The following is a 22,344-nucleotide window of genomic DNA, read 5'->3' on the forward strand; positions in this document are numbered from 1 at the left end:
ACTGTGTGTGTCCGTGTGTCCATTGGTCATTGGGCTGAGATACGGACGCCACACTCCTATACAGCTGCAGCGCTGCACAATCTCGCTGCTGACTACAATGTTGATTAAAGCTGACAGTGTAATAATACTGCTTTAGCGGCGGCCATCAGTGCATGTGCTGCTGACGAGACTGTGGCCTGGAAGCAAAATGATGCTCTTTTCTTTCCTTCCTTCCCTGCTGCTGTCCTGCATCATTATCATACACCATCCTAAAGACTGAAAGAGACGTAAGAGATGTATTAGACCTGGATGGGATGACTGTATCCTGCCTACTGTGCAACACAGCTCTAGCATTTATAGCACACAAGGTCAGTGGGCAGGAATGACCTGAAATCATTCTTTTCAATGCAACTTGCCAATTTTCAGTTATGCTGCACGGTTGTGAAATTTTTAAAGATACAGTTAGTACTAATAGGAGTGAAGTCAGTGGAGGTCACATGATTGGTGTCTGATGAGATACTGTTGGTGAGATGAAGGTTAATGTGGCTGTGAATGACCTCCGTGTTTTATATGATCAGTTTCTGTCCACATACAGCAGTCTAATAGAAAAAGATGATGTGTAAAAAACGGTTGCATTGTGAATGAGTCGTGCACTGATAATTGTTCATCTTAGTCATAATATAGAGTATCATATTTTACTGAATTGAAGTCAGTTCTTTTATCATCTGAAATGCAGTTAGCATAAAGCATGCAAAACATTTGGTTTGATGCTGAATGAGAGAAGTACATCTGCTCTAGTTTATCATAGCACATTTCCCACACGCCGGTAGATTTAGTTTTGCTTTAAATAAATTAGTTTAGGCTTGACTAAATGGTTCGTAATGAAAGCCACTGTAATTTGTTTATTTTATGCTTATAATTCGTATTCCTTTTCTATTCTGAAAAATACATTTCATGATTTTATTTTTTGTGGACTAGTGTTAATTTTGTCAGCTTTTTTATTTTAGTCTTCGTTCTGTGTCAAATGTCCATTTTAGTTTTTATCATGTTCAGTCAACCCATCCTGTTTCTGTTTAGTCAAGTTTTAGTTGACTGAATGTCAGTCTAACTAACTTTAGTCAATGTAAAAGTCAAATTTTAGTGATGCTGCATAATCATGATTGTTGTCATAATTGCCTTTTTTTCAACTTTACGCAGCTGTAATTGGGGGATTTATAATCTTGACATCTGGCAACCGCAAGCATAAAAATTTGTAAGGACTATTTTTTTTTCTTTTTTAATGAAATATAGAGATATTTTGGATATAGAGATTTTTTTTAAACTACATTTTAGTCTTGTCTTTTTCCGTCAAAGATATTTCATGTTGATATTATCATAGAGATGTTGGTGTCATTAGTTTTGTCTCATAGTCATGGAAGAAAGCTTGTCAGTGAAAATTATTTTTTATAGTTTTCATTAATATAATACTATTCCGTTAACATTTGTTTAGTTACTTTAGGTAAACTAAAATGCATGTTTATACTATAGTGTTGGTAAATGTTTTATTTTCTGTTATGTCATTATTTTCCAAGTGTAATAATGAAATGTGACTTAAACACAGATTTAATTTATTTTTCTATCACTGATTCCACAATGCAATTTGGACATGGTACTGTCCTTATTTTCTGGAAAATATGGTTTCATGTGCTGCTGTAATTCTTACAATTTCTTTCTGCAGCACAAAGTTTATTTTTAGCAGCTAGTAAACTGATATGCGGTTAGCGTGATGTTAGATTTTGGTTGTACATACACCATAGGGTAAATGTGTCAGGCTTTAATGCATGTTTTAATAAACCTCATGCATATGTTGCATTAATAATTTAATTTGTGATCCTTACGGCTCATATTGAATGTTCCTCCTTTTCTTTGCTAGTCGCTGCATTGAGTTATTTGTCAAATTAGTGGTTCGGGCTCGTTTGATGAAGGTTCCTGTGGGGAGCCCAGTCCGGTAAGAGACTGTGAAGTGTGACTTTTATTCTCTGCTCGGTCTTGTTTGCACAAATCTGTTTCCAGCACAGGCAATGTGCATTAACGTAACTGTGAGTTTGACTAATTATAAGACCTTTATTCCTCTATTTGCATGACAGTTTTGTTTTGAGGGAGAAAATTTAGTTTTATTATGCAAATGCGTTTTGTTTTCTGAATCCAACAAACAAAAGTGATTCATGTATCAAATGATATATGAATATAAAATGAGCTTGAAAGGATTGCACATAAACAAAGATATTTGCATTCCTACACGTATATGATTTGCATACGTGTTCTTGATTTTCCACGTAGCCTTATTCTGAAGAGCTTTCACCGAATTGTTTATTTGCAGATGAGAGCGTGGCTCTGAAATATTTAGTAGAGTGCATTCATATAAAACTAATCCATAATGCAGCTTTCTCCCGCCCATATCTGCTGCTCTGAAAGTGTTTGTTATTACCAGCACTGAAATGTATTATTCAGCATCCAAACAGCAAATTATTAGCCACATGTACATCATTTTTGCATGGTAAACATCCAATTTACTTGCAGCCGGTTTCTTTGCTGCGAGGAAACAGTGGGAAGAATTACTGTAGCGAATCTGCACATCTTAGCAGACACTAATTTCACCCTTGGCTTTACACATACTATTCCAGTGCGGTAGAATTGGTGGCTCTGTTGATTAAAAAAGAAATTAAATTTGATAATGTATAAAAGATGCACAGCATCGAGATGCATTTAAATGTAAATCTAGGTTTAGAGGTGTTTATGCAAATTAGAGTCACAGCACATGTTTAGAAGTGTGAAAACCAGTGCTTACAGGAACATTTCACCCAAAAATACTCTTCCTGCTGGTTATTGACTCATCATAATGTCATTCCAAAGCTGTATGTTGTTGTTTTCTCATTTCTCCACTGGAGAAAGCGTTATTATGGATTATGGACTCATATTTCAGCCGGAAACAGCAGTTTGAAAAACAAATGTTTTTTTTTTTTTTTTTTTTTTTTTTTTACACACAAACACCCACCTTTTTGCTTCTCAAGACGTTAACTGATAAACTGGAGTGCTGTGGATTGTGATGTTTTTATTAGCTATTTGGACTCTCATTCTGACGGCACCCATTCACTGCAGTGTATTCACTGCTGAGCAAGTTATGCAATCCTACTTTTCTAAAAAAAAACAGTTCAGATGAAGAAACATCCTCATCTTGGGTGGCCTTAGTAAATTTTCATTTTGGGGTGAACTATTCTTTTAAGTTACTTCATTATTTAGTGTTCCTGTAATCCAAGTGGTAGAGCATTGCCATAGCAAGCGCAAGGTTGGGGGTTCGAATCCCAGGGAACACATGTTTGGAAAAATTGTTAGCCTGAATGCAATGTAAGTCGCTTTGGATAAAAGCGTCTGCTGAATGCATAAATGTAATTTTAATTTTTAATTTAGTTGATAACTCCTGTGAGGGAATCAAATTGAGTCAAACTTGTGTGAATCAGTCTGATTTGTGAATTGGATCAACAGATAAATTGAACAGTTCCCATTTAAAATCAACAGTTTGTAGTAATTCTTTCATTAGCTGAAATGAGTGCATGTGTAGTATGTCAACATCTTGAAAGTGAATTTGGCTCTATTTCTTGTTCAAAGTTATCATATGGCTTAAGCAGTCTATATGGTCTAGATTATGGTGCTGTTTTTATCCGAGTGCCTATTCATTGTAAATGCATAGAAAAGAGCAGAAATAAAGTCTTCAATGCAAGAAGTTCATCTAAGATCTGCAAAAGGAAGCTTAACTTCTCGGTATGTAATTCAATCCTCCTCCAGAGCAACGATGAAAATAAAAGCAAAACAAAACTCAACAGATGGATATAATTGATGTGGCGCAGGCAGAAGTCTCCCTTTGAGATGCTCAGAGGGACTGTTTGGAGCGATGTGAGATCTGAGGTCATCCTAAGTGCAGCAGGAATGTCTCCGGTGTCTCCGGGATGCTGTTGCTGGTTGTTCCTGTTTGTGGTCATGTGGCAGTCATGCATTACTAGTGAAGCATAGCTAAAGACAGGAGAGCAATTCCGCACACCGCAGATAAAGCAGTACGGCGCTGTGCCGGCCGCGTCTGTGATGGAGCTCTTTACAGCGTGAAGCAGCAGGAGTTGTGTTTTAGCAAAGAGGCTTAACCCTTATGAATACATTTTCTGCTTGTTTCTCCATTACTGGAGGCATCATAAACCCGTCACACACCCCAGATCACATTTCAGCACAGATAAACTCCAGACCATGTGTTCTGCTTGCATTTGTTTTTATGTGGGTTTTGTGCCATTTTTATTATTATTTTTTCTTAGTGGTTTTCTTGATTTGTATGCCTTTGGTTGTCAGAGGTGACAGAAAAGAGGAAAAGAAGTGAGGTGCATTTGATTTGTTATATGCATTGTGATATTTCTTGGATCTTTCTGGTTTTACAGCATCTATTAAACTCTGTAATGTTTACAGATATGCTTGTGTTGAAAATAGTGGGGGACTGCGTATATATTAAAGGGTGTTACCTAAAGCGGTAACACTTTAGAATAAGGTTCCATTAGTTAATGCTAGTTGATGTATTAATTAACATGAACAAACAATGAATGATACATTTATTACTGTATTTATTCATCTTCGTTAATGTTAGTTAATGAAAATACAGTTATTCATTATTAGTTCATGGTTATTCACAGTGCATTAACTAATGTTAACAAGCACAACTTTTGATTTAAATAATGCATTAGTAAATGTTGAAATTAACATGAACTAAGACTTATAAATGCTGTAGAAGGATTGTTCTTGCTTAGTTCATGTTAACGAAATTAGTTAACTAACATTAACTAATGGAACCTTATTCTAAAGTGTTACCCCTAAAGCTAAAACTATGAAAAAAAAATGTGTTCCTTCCTTGGTATTTAATAGATGTTAGCTGAAATAAAATAATAAAACAAATTTCTTTTCAGCTGTTCATCATTTTTAGTTAGTGTAAGCTCAAGTACTGATTAAATTACAACTGAAATAATTAGTAAACACTACATAGACATACTTGGGGGGGCAACCAAATTACAGAAAACATCAAAATAACTTAATACATGTTAATAGTATATCAATTATACTAAAATAACAATTGGGTAAAACAGACTTTGAGAAATATGTTCTTAAAATTAAAAAGGCTGGTTTTGACTCTGTGCCTCCTATATGCAAATGAGCTCTGTTATGATTGGCTAAGCTCTGTGTAATGTGGTAATCAAATATTAATGTGAAATTGGTGATAATTTGAGATATACATATGTGATCTCTTATGGTAATTTGTACATGAGTGTTTCTGCAGTTTAATTTCTAGGAATGGCAGCATTGGCTCATTGGAAAAACGTGCCTCTACCTAAATTTTCTTAAAACCTTGCCTATACATTGGAATACGTTGGAAATCCTTGCATAGTATGGACTTGTATACTTATAATGAAGGTTTAGTTTGTTACTACTTTTTATCTGAGCCCTGAAATCCCATCCTGTTTCTCTGCTTCAATGTTGTAATTACTGCATACAATTAAAATGAGGTTTTAACAGACAATTAAACTGTCAGTCAACTTCAACTGTGATCTTTTAATGTGTAATTTCATCTCATAAAATAAAATAAATTAGATTTATAGGGAAACATGCTCACACATTAGAGGAACCTCAGTGATGAGATTTAAAGTGGTGTCTGCAAACATAAAACCATTTGATATTGACTTGATTTGACATTTCTCCCAGTATTTCCAAAGTCTTCTGTGTTTATTACTGTCTCACATGAACAAGAGTCTCAAGAGTCTGTTCTTCTGGTAAAGTACACCAGGAGTGTTTTTACCAGCACTGTAGCGAATGCTTCTCCTCTCAAGCCAGAATTAGAAAAACGAGGGTTCAAGTGCATCTGAAAGTCCTTGGTTTTTGGGTGTTGCTGTGCCAGAGCACATGTTGGGATATTTCTCTCACTGCATTGTTCACACATGACAGGATTTCGTCTCAAGTGGCGGAATGAATGAATTGATCTGTGAGGCGCGTACGGGAGAGATTGAATCTAGATCATAAATGGAAAACTTAGCAGAGCGTGGTTTTTATCAGAAATAAAAGGTGAAATGTGAATTACTGACTGTAATACTTTCAGTTATTTATGATTGGATGAGATGCGTTTGAAATGTTCAATATATGCAGGGATTTATTTTGCCTGTTTTTCATTATATGAATGCCTTCTCTTGCTCATTTATTTTTATACAAAGCTTAGCGTAAGCACGGAAACTTTTGAATTTATGATTTGTGAACGCCAGATATAATAAAATGCTTTTATCTCTCTTTCTGTTCTTGATGGATTTGAAATGTTTATAGCTCATTAGGTATCTTTATATGTCCAAAAGCAGTGGTGGAACTGAAGCAGAGAACAATAAGATGATATGCTGCTGCATACAGTATATTTAAAAAAGCCTATTCATTATATCAAAGCTATATGTGTATCATTGTTTTTTTTTTGTTGTTGTTGCCAACATTGATGCTTTAATTGACATATTTCACCTTATTAGAGCTTGGGCATGAGATACAAATTAAGCAACCCCTATAGTTTTTTCTTCTCCTGCCTGTTTTTAACCACATGTCAGAGATATGTTCAGCCGCACGAGGTTTATTCCAGCTGTTTGAACTGCTGTATCCAATCCTGCAGCTCGAGTTTAAAAGGCTGTGGAAAAATGCATGCGTTGTGGAATTCCCAGGGAGTTGATTCTGTGTCGCATACAATTTTTCCTTGTTTTCCATCATCGTTGGCCTTTGTTTTCCTGTGCAGTGCAGAAATTAAATAATCATTGTCAAAGCACTAGTCTCAGTTTCAACATTTATAGCCAACTGTGTAGAATATTAAATGTTTATCACTATTCCCAAGCTCAAGGTCCCAAACTCATTTAAGAATTAATGCACTTTTTAAATTGCAGTTAAAGCCAATTATTATAAATTCATGATTTTTTACAATATACTTAAAATGTAAGCATTAAGACATTGTGTTAATAATTTCTAATTTAAGCTTCAGAAGGAAAATCATTAAGAGTTGGGAGTCCATCATTTACATTTTTGGGTAACACGAAAATTAAACAATAAATTGAAAAACTCAGTTTTCAGTTTTCATGTGATGTATAAATCTAAATTTCGAGAAATTGACCATTACAACTGGTTTTGTGGTCCAGGGTCACATTATATATTGAAATACAGTGTAAAACATTTTAACTTGATATCTTTTGTCATTTTGACAGTATTAAATATATATATATCTATATCAGATCTCCTGATACTTTGGATGTGTTCTGAAACCATCATTATAACCAAACACACATCAAAATGAATGAAACTGACAGTTTGGTCATAGTAGTTTACATTAATTAGGAAGGTCAGTTATTGTGTGGGAGAACCTTTGAAGTACTAATGAATAATCTAATCTGTTTATCATCAGATATGCTCATCCTATTATTGGTATGAAATATTGATTAGTGATTATCTGATTTTAAGCTTACTTGCACAGGCAGATAACTATGCATGACTGGATGATTAACTTTTTTAAACGAGTGTTTACTAGACTTTTGTCCATGTTATATACTTAACATATAAAAACATTTATTTTAGATTTAAATGTTATTATAATATATAAATCTAATATGATAAAAGTATAAATAAAATTTTAAATGTTTAAAAAACATTTACATTTTTGTACTTTGATTAAATAAGAAAACTAACAAATGCAAAACATTTTTATATTTACATTTTTCTTATAAGGATTAAGGAACATAATATATGTCAGTAAATTAGATATCAATTATATTTTACATTTATATTGTAATTCAATACAATTCAAGTTCATTTAGCGCTTTTTACGATGCAAAACATTGCAAAACAACTTTACAGAAAATTAAGTTTCTACAATATTTAGTAGTAACTTATAAGTGGTGACTGTCAGTTTATGTGCATATGACAGGAATTTTCAGAAACATTAATACAAGACATAGCCAACCAGACGGTGAACATTATTAACAGCAATTATTATGTGATTGCATAGTAAGTAGCAATATTTGGTAGTTCTGTATGTTTCAGGGTTAAATATATAAATATATTAATTAATAATAATAATAATAATAATAATAATAATAATAATTAAATCAATTTTAGCCTTAGAATTGACCCATAGACTGATTGACATGTCTTTTTCACACAAAATGGATTTACATTCACTAAACATGTTCATTCACACAGTTTCTGTTATCAGCCTCAGCATTGCTTTTTTGTGCTGCTGTCACACATCATGTCTGGATTGATCTGTAAAGCAGTTGCTTATCTCCTCTCTCTAGACAACATGTGACCTCCCATCTTTTGTGCTGAATTTAAAGGCAGACGATAGAGATGCTGACCAGACACTGAGTTCTCATATCTGAATCTATTCAGTGCTTTCAGAGTTTCCAGCCAGTGGTGTCTTTTGAAGAAAGGCTGCCAAACAGAACTTATAATAGGATTAATTAAATATGTTTAACACCTTCAGAATGATGCAACACATTTATCTCGTTTAACATTAAAGCTGTCTGAATTTCCATTATGTGTGAATTTAAAGATGAGGTGGAGCAGCACACATCAGCACATGATAGAGATTTAATTTATTAATATATAAATGTATAGTAAAGTGTTATGCATTCGATCTTAAAAATACTTATAGATTTCAGCAGATACAAAAAGAGATCAGGAGATGTTTTATTGTTGTAATTAGGGCTGTCAGTTAAATCATGTTAAATGGATTAATTATATGATGTGCTGATTAATTAATCACATTAATCAGAGTTAATGGCACGCATCAATATTTGCACAGAAAAGCAGCAAAAGGTGTCTTTTAGAAGGCAATACATTGGCTTTTATTTCAGTATAGTTGATGGTAATTTGATCTATTAATGCATAGCGATCCATTTTGCAGCCCAAGCTCATTAGAAATGTGGTTTACTAAAATTTTACTAAATTATGCTGGCGTGAAAACAATATTTTTATTGTATGGTATTCTTAAAAACCAGACTTTTGTTTTGGTGGGTTGTCAACAAGGTTTTTCAGTGTTAGTTTCAGTTTGTGTTCTTTTCATATTAAACAGTGAAAAGCTGGTGATGTTCATGGGTTCATGTCTTTATATTAAGACACTGTGTGTTTGCGTTTGTATATCAGAGGAAACCATGCTATTAATTCACACATTATCTTATTAGCAACTGACAGATTTTTACGCTTATTTTTGCTGTGTATTATTATTTTCTACTGATAATCTTGATCTTGATATAAAATCTTTGATATAATTGATCTTTATTGTGTGTGTGTGTGTGTATGTGCATGTTTGTGAAGTACCATAATTTTTTTGAGATGTTAATATAAGGCGTTTGTTCTCCTCTGTTAGGTTTTCTCCCGCTCCGTTCTGTCATGATGTCACGGTACCATCAGCGTTTCGAGCGGGATTTCCGCAGCGTTTGGGAGCGCAGGGAGCGCTGCGTCTCCAACAGCAGCTGCGTTGGCAAAGTTAACGGCTGCATCTCCACCTCTGCCTCCTCCATCCCTAACAGCGGCAACAACCGTCCCGGCCTCCTGCCCCTGCCCGTCATCCCCTCTCTGCTGCCCACCCCGGTCACCGGAGCATCCAGCACGGCCAATAGCGAGCTGACCTGCAAGCGATTAGCCTCCACCTGCACCACCTCTGTGACTAAGGTAGGGCTGAACACACCTGCGGCCGCTTTCTCTGACACATTTACTAGCCCTCATGTCATTCCTAACGGCTATCATTTTCTTTCTTCTCTGAAACACAATTGAAAGATGTTCCCACTTCAATGGTAGTCGATGGTAATTTAAGGTCAAAAAGGGAGAAAGCAGCCCATGAAAGTGTCCATATATGATTCATGCAGCTTGTATTTTAAAGTAAATTTGATGCTGACTTTGAAGCGGTGATATTTTGGTTACATTGTAGTACTATTATAGTTTTTTACAATATTTTAAAATAGTTACGTTTTAATAGTTATGTTTTTCTTTTTTCGTATAAATTTTTGTTTATGTTTTAGTAATTTATCTGTGTTTTTATAGTTTAAAAAAAAAATATTTCCGTTAAAGTTATTTCTAGTGGTGCACGATATATATCGGCCGATAATTAATTAATCTCGTCAGTAAAGTTGGTTATCTAATCAGTGGTAAATTCCATCGGAATACCGATGCAATTAATACACGGAGCCGTTGTTAACTGACAAGCCGCGGAAATCCACTTTCATTATCAGCGTTGATTTGCGCAGCTAGTCAGTTAACAACGGCTCTTTGTAGTAACAACTGCTCTAAGGGAAATCACACACCTGATGTTATTTACCGATGATTAGAGAACCGGCTTTACTGATGAGATGCACATAACGATCGGCCGATATATATATCGTGCACCCCTAGTTATTTTAATACATCAGGTTTAACTAAATAAAAGTGAGAAATTTTGCCTTGCCTTAAAATAAAATATTGTTTTATCTCCGTTAAACTTTGCTGGATTATTTTATAAATTCATTAATTAAAATCAGTTTTATTATTTATTTTATTTCCATTCAGTTTTAGTTAACAGTAATAACCCTACTATGAAGTCTGCATGAAACGCTTGTTGAAACCCATTCTGTGTGTAATAGGAAGGTAAAAGGTGTTTATTTATTTATTCTGTTTATATTATTTTAGTTTTTTCTATTTATTTTTCTTTTGTGTAGATTTTGTCAATGGTTTTTAAGGATGTGGGTACATACAGTATATTTGCATAATTATACATTTCTATTTATTTAGTATCTATTTATATTTGTGTTGTTGAATTCAGCATTCTTTGTCCTTGTGCATGGATGGACCACTTCAAACACAACTGTTGATGGCCATATCAAGTTAGAGAGCTTTGTGGCGTCATTACGTGCCACGTGTGTTTGTTGTCTCCGCTCGCGGCAAAAGAAAGAGATTAAAGCTTGTGCGGTTGCGGATCTTAGGGTCAATTTTTCTGTCATCCATCATGAAAGCCCTGCAGCTGCCCCCACCAGCGTATCTCTACAAGCCATCTCTGATAAGGAAGAGCGAGGCTGCTTATTGATCTGTGTCAAGAAGAAACTCCCGCTACCTGCTTTCATATTGCAGACGGGCCGGAGCGGGGCGGGGGAAAGTATAAAGCAATCTTGGATTTACAGACGTCTACACTGAGAGAAGTCTGGGGTCAAAAGCAATATGCTTCTGCATTTTTTTTATTCCACATACCAAGTCTTCTTTGTGTCAACATGTTATTATTTAAAGTATGGGCATATTGGCATTTCTGTGATTCATCCTGTGATTGTATTGCTGGAGTTCAGCGGTGGCGTGTGCAGCCAATAATTGAGTGTGTGCTAAAGTAATTTGCTTGCATATTAAGTTACGAATCTCACTGAGAAGATTGGCTTTGTGGCCTATTCTTCTTGATCCTGTGAAAAGAGTCGCCGCTCTTGTGAAGCAGATATAAATGCTGTCAAGTGACTCAAAAGGGTCAATTTGTCACATTCTGACTCATTAAAATGCAAAAGTGTTGGTGAAGCTACTTTTGAAACTTTGCTATATGCTAATTACAATACAAGTGAATAGAAAAGTTAAACTACAGTCTGGCTTTTCTTTTAAAGTAGTTATGCTACAAGCTACTAATAAAGGGATATAATGAAGCAGTAGCTTTTTAAATAAGTCACTGTTTATCACACAATATAATTTATATAGAGCAATATCTTTTTAAAGTGACAATCAGACAGTACAATTTGTTATAATCAAAGAAACATTTATTAACTTAATCATTTTATTTTTTTACTACTTAATTACTTTTTACTTTTATTTTTTAAGAGCAAATATGGTGACACACACACAAAAGAGACGTCTGTATCATCTCCGTCATCCAAAAGCAATGCACGACACTATTTGCAACCTTTCCTTACAATTTCCTAGTTGTGTATTACTTTGTAGCACCCAAAAGATACAAATCAAACAAGTCATGCCCTGGTTTTGCTTTATGTAAAGCATAATGTGCTTTATATATATATAAAAAAAAAGTATTTTACTTTATTAAGAAGTTTAGGGTTTGTAAGATTTTATTTATTTAACAGTTGACAATATATATATTTTTTTACATTACAATCACACACACACACACACACACATACACGTCTATGTTACTAAGAGGGGACTATCGCTCTACACTGACCAAGAGGGGACCAGTGTTTCTGGTCATTTTTAAGAAACAAAAATTACATACAAAATTTTCATTTGAGGTCTTTTTTCATAATATAACTGAAAAAATGCATTTTTAATTTTTTTTAAAAACATGCCAAGTGGGGACCTGAGTGACGTCTACCTATCCAACAGTGGACCTCCATAGACTGCAATGCAACTGTGTGTGGAAACATTAGGGCAATTGTACCAAGTCTTTCTTTACAATCTAACTGTATTTAAATGCAACTCTAAACTTTGAAACATTCACACTATATCACCATTGAAGAAATATTCTGATAGAAATCCAAAATGTTTAATAAATTAGTATGACGTGCAGATATTTTCTGGGCTTGACACTAATACAAATACACTTCTCAATATATGAATGCAATCACAGAGATGATATATATATATATATATATATTACATTTACATTTACATTTAATCATTTAGCAGACGCTTTTATCCAAAGCGACTTACAAATGAGAACAATAGAAGCAGTCAGGTCAACAAGAAAATAACAACAGTATACAAGTGCCATGACATGTCTCAGTTAGTCTAGTATAGAACGCATAGCCAGGATTTTTTTTTTTTTTTTTTTTTTTTTTTAATTAAATGAACAAAGACAAGAAAATGACAAGTACTGGTGTTAGTAGGTTAAGTGCAGGCGAAAAAGATGAGTCTTCAGACGTTTCTTGAAAATTAGTAAAGATTCAGCTGTACGAATTGGGATTGGGAGGTCATTCCACCAGCTGGGCACAGTCCAGGAAAAGGTCCGTGAGAGTGATTTTGAATTTCTTTGGGATGGCACCACAAGGCGTTGTTCACTTGCAGAGCGCAAACTTCTGGAGGGCACATAGGATTTAACCAGTGAGTTTAGGTAAGTTGGTGCCGTGCCAGTGGTCGTCTTGTAGGCAATATATATATATATATATATATTTCAGTCAAACCAAAAAATATTAAGACAAAACAAACAAGATACTATAGTTAATTTGAGGATAGCAAAAATAAAGTAAAATGAAGAGCTCTTTAAGATAACAATTGCATGTCAATACTTCTGTCAGTAAAGAGTGAATGTGTTAGATAAAATGAGTTTGGTCCCCAGTTAGATGGTGACGTGTGACGCCTGTTAGACTGAATCACCTCTTCTTACATCACAGACACATTGTAAACATTATATGTTAAATTAAGAAACAATATTATATGTTAAATTAAGAAACAATATTATATGTTAAGTTAAGAAACAATATTATATGTTAACTTAAGAAACTACATTATATGTTAGCTTGCTGCATTGAACAATTTCAGTTGAGTTCAGTAAAATATCTTTTAACCAGGCTACTTTAGCTGTTTAACACTGACATTTTTCAGAGGCTCTATTTTTAGGGTATTATCAGCATTGCCATTATATTCAGAAATAAATAAATAAATAAAAGTAATTTGTTAAATGTAAAGGCAACCAAACAGATCACGTCATACTTCACCATCTAACTGGGGACCGGTTTGATCTTGGAGGCCAAGATAATTTATTTTTTAATAGATAGATAGATAGATAGATAGATAGATAGATAGATAGATAGATAGATAGATAGATAGATAGATAGATAGATAGATAGATAGATAGATAGATAGATAGATAGATAGATAGATAGATAGATAGATAGATAGATAGTGCTAATGTTGATCTGAACACGTAGGTCCCCTGTTAAATGGTAAACTGCGACATCTCTTTGGTTGCTTTGACGTTTCTTGAAGATTTCATGTTGACTTTGAAAATATTCACTTGGCTAAATTTCTAAATCAATGTTACAATCAACATATATTGTAACATTATATTATCATCCTTTCCATAGCATTCAGAGATAGTGAGAATGTGAATTATTGTTAAATGTAAGGTTAGCTGATCAGGCGTCACACTTCACCATCTAACAGGGGACCAGTGTGCTTTAGTCTAGAGAAAACACTATTATATGCACACACCTGTTGCTGTGTACGTTTAGCATGTACAGTTTAGTCTGTGTGGAATTGTTTTTATTATTTGACTTTTTTCTGTTCAACACAAACAAAAATGACCCTCATTGGCCGATAAGAAACATCAAAAGAGGATTCGTTGTAGAGTGTTTGACAAAATTAATGTCTTGTAATGTATAATCTACGCTCAGCACCGCCGAGTGTTCCCGCGATCATTAAATCGAAACATGTACGCGTATTTAAAAGGGATTTTAATACCCCGCATTTTGAGAGTGTCTCCCTGATGCGTGCAAACTAGGCTTCATAACATATCTAGACTGTTACTAGTATGTAGGCTATAACAGGTTTTGTAGTTGTCTACAGATCTGTGTCTCGCTTGAAAAATTTCTCTATTTGCACTATGAATATATAGAAAGCACTTATTATTTCTACCTAATACGACTATTATGTTATTTGTTATGTGTTTATTTGTATGTTCAGTTTGTGAAAAGGAGTTCACTTTCAGTCAGTCACTCTCAGCGTCACATCGGTGATGACTGACAAATTGTGATCCCAATTCTAGAAGCTCATAATTCATGTACGGTTCCAGTGTCTAAAGAGACTCAGATAAAATCATGCAGGAGAGAAGCCAGTCAGTTGAACAAAACCTTTTACACAGCTTGAGTGTTGTTGTTTTTACTGCATATGATAATTCATACTCAGAAAGTAGAACTGAAATTATATTTATTACAGGTTGATTTTTCCAGTCAAACATTTTTAGACCAGAAGTTGGTCATTAAGATTCCTTTTTGTATCTGTAAAAATCTTGTTTTGTGGCTTGAGTTAAGTGTTGGCATTAATGCTAATCAAACAATAAAAGGCGAGGAGAAATGATTACATTAATTTCTCCAGTAAAGCATAATGATTAGTTTGTGTTAATTTACACCAACAAAACAAATTTACAGGTTAAAAAGAGCAGAAAGAGCTCTTTAAGATAACAATTGCATGTCAATACTTCTGACAGTAAAGAGTGAATGTGTTAGATAAAATGAGTTTGGTCCCCAGTTAGATGGTGACGTGTGACGCCTGTTAGACTGAATCACCTCTTCTTACATCACAGACACATTAACATTATATGTTAAATTAAGAAACAATATTATATGTTAAGTTAAGAAACAATATTATATGTTAACTTAAGAAACTACATTATATGTTAGCTTGCTGCATTGAACAATTTCAGTTGAGTTCAGTAAAATATCTTTTAACCAGGCTACTTTAGCTGTTTAACACTGACATTTTTCAGAGGCTCTATTTTTAGGGTATTATCAGCATTGCCATTATATTCAGAAATAAATAAAAGTAATTTGTTAAATGTAAAGGCAACCAAACAGATCACGTCATGCTTCACCATCTAACTGGGGACCGGTTTGATCTTGGAGGCCAAGATAATTTATTTATTTAATTTATTAATGATAGGATGTGAACATTTACGTTTCACATGACTAATATAGAAATATTTGTGATATTGTCAACAAGTAGAACATTATAAAATATACTAAACATTAGTATTAATCAAATGTATTTATCATGATATTACGTATTAGTATTGTGCTCTCATCTAACTTGAAGAAGGGGCTATTTTACAGTACTTTTCAGTTCGTAATATTTAATGCTACAATATCTACGCACTGCAGTCTTCCAATTTTGCTTAGCTCAATAAACAAAAGAACATCGTTGTGAAATTACATTTGAGAAAATGTCCGGGTGGCTCGTCTCTAAATGTCTTTTCAAATTGGTTGTGTTCTTGCCACGAATGAGCGCTCTGCGTGCTTTACACTTTGTTTTGTTTTGTTCGTCGTCAAACGTGAAGTGAGCTGTGGACATTTTGTCGCTCTTTTAGACATCACCTCTTCGAATGCCGTCTTCCCGGGAGCTCATTTAAAAACTGAAAACCTTCGCTTCACGTCTCAATAAGTCAGGCTCTGATTGGTTCTCTTCTCTAATGCAGTCTGTTCCGTTTTGCCGGTTCTTTTGCTCATTCCTCGCATCTCTCCCGTCTGCTGATTTGATTTTCGTCACAGTCTATTTTCGTCTCGTCCTTTATTCGTTGACGATAATATCAATCAATTTAGTCATAGTTTTAGTCTCCATCAGTGCCTTCTATTTTAGTTTTCGTTTCGTTTTCGTCCGCAAAAATATATTTGTGACGAAAATAATGCCGAAAATATTTAGTCAACGAAATTAACACTGGTACGTTTAGCATGTACAGTTTAGCCTGTGTGGAAATTACCATGCAGTAGTGAACAAAATGGTGACCTAAACATGGAAACATTAAAATGAACTGATTTTGTTCAAGTGAAAAAAATTATTGAACATCATTGAACCAAATTTACACTTCAGTTTTCACCAACAAAACTTTTGACATTGTATGGGTAAAAGCAGCAGAAAGAGCTCTTTAAGGTAACAATTGCAGGTCAGTACGTTTAATAGTAAAGAGTGCATTTGTTTGATAAAATGAGTTTGGTCCCCAGTTAGATGGTGACATGCGATACATGTCTGGCTGATTTGCCCTTTCTCGAATAACAAACGCACTATAAAGATTCTGGAGCTCAAAACTCAACAATTCTACTACTGACGAATACTGTTCAATTTAAAGGGTTTATCGTGGACTACGGTGTTTATAGTTTTTATTCGTTTAATACGCAAATTTTACATTATTTCGAGTTTAATGAAACACAACTTTTTTTCTGTCAAAAACAATTTTGTTTGACATGAGTAGCATATTTTACTAACTATTCAGCAGATGTTGTAAAAAATGCTTGAAAAAAATTTCTTAAAATCTTAAATTTAATTTTAACAACAGTTTGTAAGTAAAAGTTCTTAATGTCGGTTTACAGTGAACCCTTGGCGTAAATTTTTAGTTTGTCCATTTAGTGCAGTTTGTCCATGTGCAGGGTATTTCATTGTTTTCATTAAGATACCTTTGCATCAACAGACAAACGCTGTGGACAGGGACATTTATTACGTCAGTTTTGATGTCTTTTATCTCAAACACAAATTCAGCTGTATTTCATGATGACTGTGTTTATGGAGTGGAATCATTTTCAGTTATTAATACCTCAATGTTGAATCTTTTCACATAAACTTATTGTATGACTTCAGAAGACTTTGAATACAACACAAATAGTTTTTAATACTTTTATAATCTTTCTTGGACTAAATGTCCATGAGTATATATACCCCAATATATTATTTCATCAGGAAATAACATTTGCCCATAGATTCTGCATATCGATGCTAAAGGTTTCTCTTTCACAGCCATGGAGCACCTGCATGTGGAGAAACAGTGTTTTCTGTCAATATGTGACCGGTTGAGAACGCTTGAGAGTTTAAGCAGTGTGGAAATACACACACAAGAGATTCTGTTAGAATGACTTTGGTCCCCAGTTAGATGGTGAATTGTGACGTCTATTTGGCTGATGTTGCCATGAGAAGCCTACTAAGTTTAATTCTATTAAGCCATTTTTTTTACATTATTTCTGAATGTAATAATGACATATGAGTTACACATATTATCTGTCTTTATACACAATTTTGACTATAATGCATATTATTATATTACTCATATTACTAAATTACTTAAATTACTTTTGAATTGTTCACTAGTAGTATTAATATTGGTTTTTTTTTTTACCCTAAAATCTTTTTACAGTGTTTGTTGAACAGGTATTTTAGTGTTATGATCAACATTGGCATTGCATGCACAGATAGAGAGAATGGTAAATGTAAGGTCAACCAGTATCACACTTGACCATCTAACAGGGGACCAGTGTGCTTTAGTTTAGTCACATCACTTCTACACTCTAAAAACTGATAAGTTGTTGTTTGTGGACACCAATTATCTAAAAAAAAAAAAAAAGAATATTTAAGCAACTACATTTTTTTTTTTAATTATACATCATAATAATTACATGAATTAATTTAGTCAAATCAAGCTAAAAAGCTTCTTTTTTTTTTGCTTAATGTTTAAGTGCAGTGTACTTAAAACTGTTTATCATACATAATGTTTTTCATTTAGCAATTATTTTGGTACTTTATAAATTAAAAAAAAAAAAGAATCTAAATAAAAAACTAAAAAAAAATCAAAAACTCAAAAAAATATTCAGCCTTTTTTAAACCGCACGATCTGAGTATTTCTGAATGTGAAACACTGGAAGATCATCTCATCACAACTGCAGTGCTTGCAGGACATTTCATTGTCCATGATAACACAATCAGCAGGAGAGGGGCTTGTGTCAGTGATGTCTCGCTCAATTCCTCCTGGAATAAGCGCAGAGAGGAAAACTTTATCGTCAGAGGCTAAAGTAGACATTTATATGTAATGCCAACAGAGTGGGGGGAACTTTAACATCAGAACCCAGAAGAGTAATTCACCATGGGATCGTTCTAGAGCTGGGCGATATGACCTAAAAAACAAACAAACAAAAAACTAATTTTTTTCACAAAAAAATCTGATTTACAATTTTAATTGATTTTCCCCCTAGTTAAAATCAATATTCAGATGACAAAGAAGTAGTTCCAAAGCAGTTAAAATGTCATTCTTTATAATTTAACAGTCAAATTTATAACTGATACAAGATTATATATAAAAAAGGCTTATCTTAAAGCTGGAAAGACCTTATTGTTTTTTATACTAGCCCATCATGCATCTAACCATCCACTCAGCACGATGTGGGGATCGTGTCACATCACATTAGATCCAGACAACATCAGACACAAATATTGAAGCAGTTATGTTCATTTTTGAAAAACTATGTTTTTAATAAATAGCTAAATAAGAATGTTCTAGGCTGTGCGTGTGTGCAGTTTACACTGTAGAAAAAAAAGAAGCATCGTCAAGTTATGTTTACCACAGGCACTATTTTATTCATAAATTGAAAAACTCCATTAAAAAAAAACATGAAAATCTCAATGCAACGCACAGCTCTGAAGTCATAGTTCCACCACTCTTATTTCAGATCTATTATGGCACTTAATTCTTACATTTCATGTCCTAAAGAACATTTATTCTCACACATGTACACTGGGAAAGCATGAAGGGCTCCTTAATGTTGACATCATGTAAAAAAAATAAACTATAATAATAAAAAAAACGGTGATAGAGGCAGTTAGTGTTTGTGATTTGCCTTCACATGAAGATCAGACGTTTAGAATGTCATGAATGTCTGTGAAATCCTGCAGGTCTCTGATATGGTGAAACCTAGAAAACCACAAAAACGTAAAGTGTTTAACCGACATTGGAAAAGAGAAAGCCAAGTCTGTGTCCGGTTATGTTAGGTTTGCTCTTTAGCTCAACAGAAGTTACCTGAAGTGTTATGGCGCTTATATTCAGCATCCAGCTCAGCCTGCAATTTAAGAAAGATTTGTAAAGGTTTACTACAAGTTTGTACATTTCTTTTGTAATTTTAATATATTACAATATTCATGTCTGTGTATAAGCTTAAACCTAATTTAGGATTAGTACTCTTAGAAGCTAGTTGTTTAAAAACAGACCAAAAAACAAACAAACACACGTTTATCAGGGCATTTCCCCAAAAGAGAACTGTATGGCTAGGATGAGCGTAGAAACATTTGTCACCAAATGGTCTCAACAATCGACTTGCTCATAATGCTTTTGAGAAACGCAGTCCTGAACATCACCGTTAACATCAGTGACATTCAAATCTTTTAGTGACGAAATGCCAGCTAACGTTAAGATTTGTGTCCTTCTTAGACGTTAACATCATACTGTGAGCAGTGATGCTAAAATAGAATCCAAATCTGTGCACATTCAAAAGCACTTGGGCGCTCTGTAAAAACAGCATTTCCCAAAAATAAAAACATCCCTTTGTCGTGATTTCAATAAGACATTTTCACAATTGTTTTGATGTACTTACAAGTTGTTCCATAAGTTTGCTCCAGTCGCTTGTGATTATCCGCCGTGTTGAACGGATTCTTCTGAACGTCGATTAGAACAACAACGTGACGTCACAGAGTAAACTTAAAATTAATAATTTCAATAGAAAAGTCTACTCAAAACCCCATGTTAAGCCACACAAAAAAATTAAACAATTCCTCATTCAGAAAATTTAATTTTTATAAGTTGCATCAATGATTTAAAAGACTTTAATTGCAGTGTTCTTAATCTTTTTAAGTTAGTAATAAAGTTCAGGTTCAGACCTGTTGTTGTGTAAGTTTAGCATGTTCAGTTTAGTCTGTGTAGAAACGACCATGCAGTGGTGAACAAAATGGAGACCTAAACATTGAAACATATACTGTACAATGGGGATCGAAAGTTTGGGCACCCCTTTGCAGAATCTGTGAAAATATGAGTAATTTTCAAAAAATAAGAGAGATCATACTAAATGCATATTATATTTTATTTAGTACTGTCCTGAGTAAGATATTTTACATAAAATATTTTAACATTTATTCCACAAGACAAAGAAAATGCTGAAATTATTAAAATAACCCCACTCAAAAGTTTGGGAACCCTTGGTTCTTAGTGCTGTGTTCTGTTCCCTGATGATCCTCGACTGTCTTTCTGTTTTATGATGGTTGTGCATGAGTCCCTTGTTTGTTCTGAACAGTTAAACTGAGCAGCGTTCTTCAGAAAAATCTTTAAGCTCCTGCAGATTCTTCAGTTTTCCAGCATCTTTACATATTTGAACCCTTTCCAGCAGTGACTGTATGATTTTGAGTTGCATCTTTTCAGACTGAGGACATTTGAGGTACTCCAACACAACTATTAAAAAAGATTCAAACATTCACTGATGCTCCAGAAGGAAACAAGATGCATTAAGAGCTGGGAGATGAAAACTTTTGGAATTTGAAGATCAAGGTAATTGTACTTAATTTGTGTACCGGGAAACATACAAGTATCTTCTGTTGCTTACGAAGGGCAGAACTAAATGGAAAAAAAATATATTTCAACAAAATAAGACAAATTTGGCCATCTTCATTGTGTTCAAAAGCTCTCCAGCTCTTAATGCATCTTGTTTCCTTCTGGAGCATCAGTGAATGTTTGAATCTTTTTAAATAGTTGTGTTTGAGTCCCTCAAATGTCCTCAGTGTGAAAAGATGTATCTCAGAATCATACAGTCACTGCTGGAAAGGGTTCAAATATGCAAAGATGCTGGAAAACTGAAGAATCTGCAGGAGCTTAAAGATTTTTCTGAAGAACGCTGCTCAGTTTAACTGTTCAGAACAAACAAGGGACTCATGCACAACCATCACAAAACAGAAAGACAGGCGAGGATCATCAGGGAACAGAACACAGCACTAAGAACCAAGGGTTCCCAAACTTTTGAGGGGGTTATTTTAACAATTTCAGCATTTTTTTGTCTTGTGGACTAAATGTTAAAATATTTTATGTACAATATCTTACTCAGGACAGTACTAAATAAAATATAATATGCATTTAGTATGATCTCTCTTATTTTTTGAAAATTACTCATATTTTCACAGATTCTGCAAAGGGGTGCCCAAACTTTCGAGCCCCACTGTATATATATCAGTATCTACAATGTGTATGATGGTCTTTCCTGGCTAGTGCATTATAAAAAAGTAAAATAAAATCTGATTATTTTTCAAGCTACATAATCTTAAACCAGATCAATCCCAGTCAAAGTGACTTGTTTTAAAGAATCCCCACACCCCCAGTTCCCCCAGCAGTGTCTGGTAAACTGATGGTCTCCTCTCTTCATATGCTAATAACACTAATGCCTCCACATTATCACCTGGCCTCTCACAGCGAGCAGGTATCTGGACATACAAGCAAAGCCCAGAAAAGAAAGCAGGTCAATTTAAGTGTATTTTATAAATGAAATGATACAAATAGTATTTAATTATACCAGATATTAATTTATTATTATTAAATTTAGGTTGAAACTCAACATTTTAACAAAGTAGCTGTTTATATTTTAGGCATTGTATATTATTTTAGTTTTAAATGCTAGATAAATAAAATAAGATCATAGCAGTAAGTCCGGGGAATACTTTTATTAAGTCAGGCATTTGTTGAACACACTGCTGGGTGCTTTTACAGGTACTTAAAAAAAATATAGGAGACCTTCTTTCCCATAACATGCACCAATCCAGCATCAGACTTATGGT

The 22,344-nt window shown here is 34.0% G+C and overlaps 1 protein-coding gene across 3 annotated transcripts in view; it reads left to right on the plus strand.

Moving 5' to 3' along the window:
• The window catches only part of LOC113060823 (kelch-like protein 29), a 124,148-nt gene that overhangs the window by 11,004 nt on the left and 90,800 nt on the right, over nt 1–22,344 (plus strand). For all 3 annotated transcript variants that reach the window (XM_026230027.1, XM_026230028.1, XM_026230029.1), the window contains one exon: nt 9,422–9,726. In XM_026230027.1, coding sequence (XP_026085812.1) covers nt 9,422–9,726 — 305 coding nt within the window. The remainder of the gene's footprint in view (nt 1–9,421; nt 9,727–22,344) is intronic.

Source organism: Carassius auratus, chromosome 42 (genome assembly GCF_003368295.1).
Source record: "Carassius auratus strain Wakin chromosome 42, ASM336829v1, whole genome shotgun sequence".
Lineage (NCBI taxonomy): Eukaryota > Metazoa > Chordata > Actinopteri > Cypriniformes > Cyprinidae > Carassius > Carassius auratus.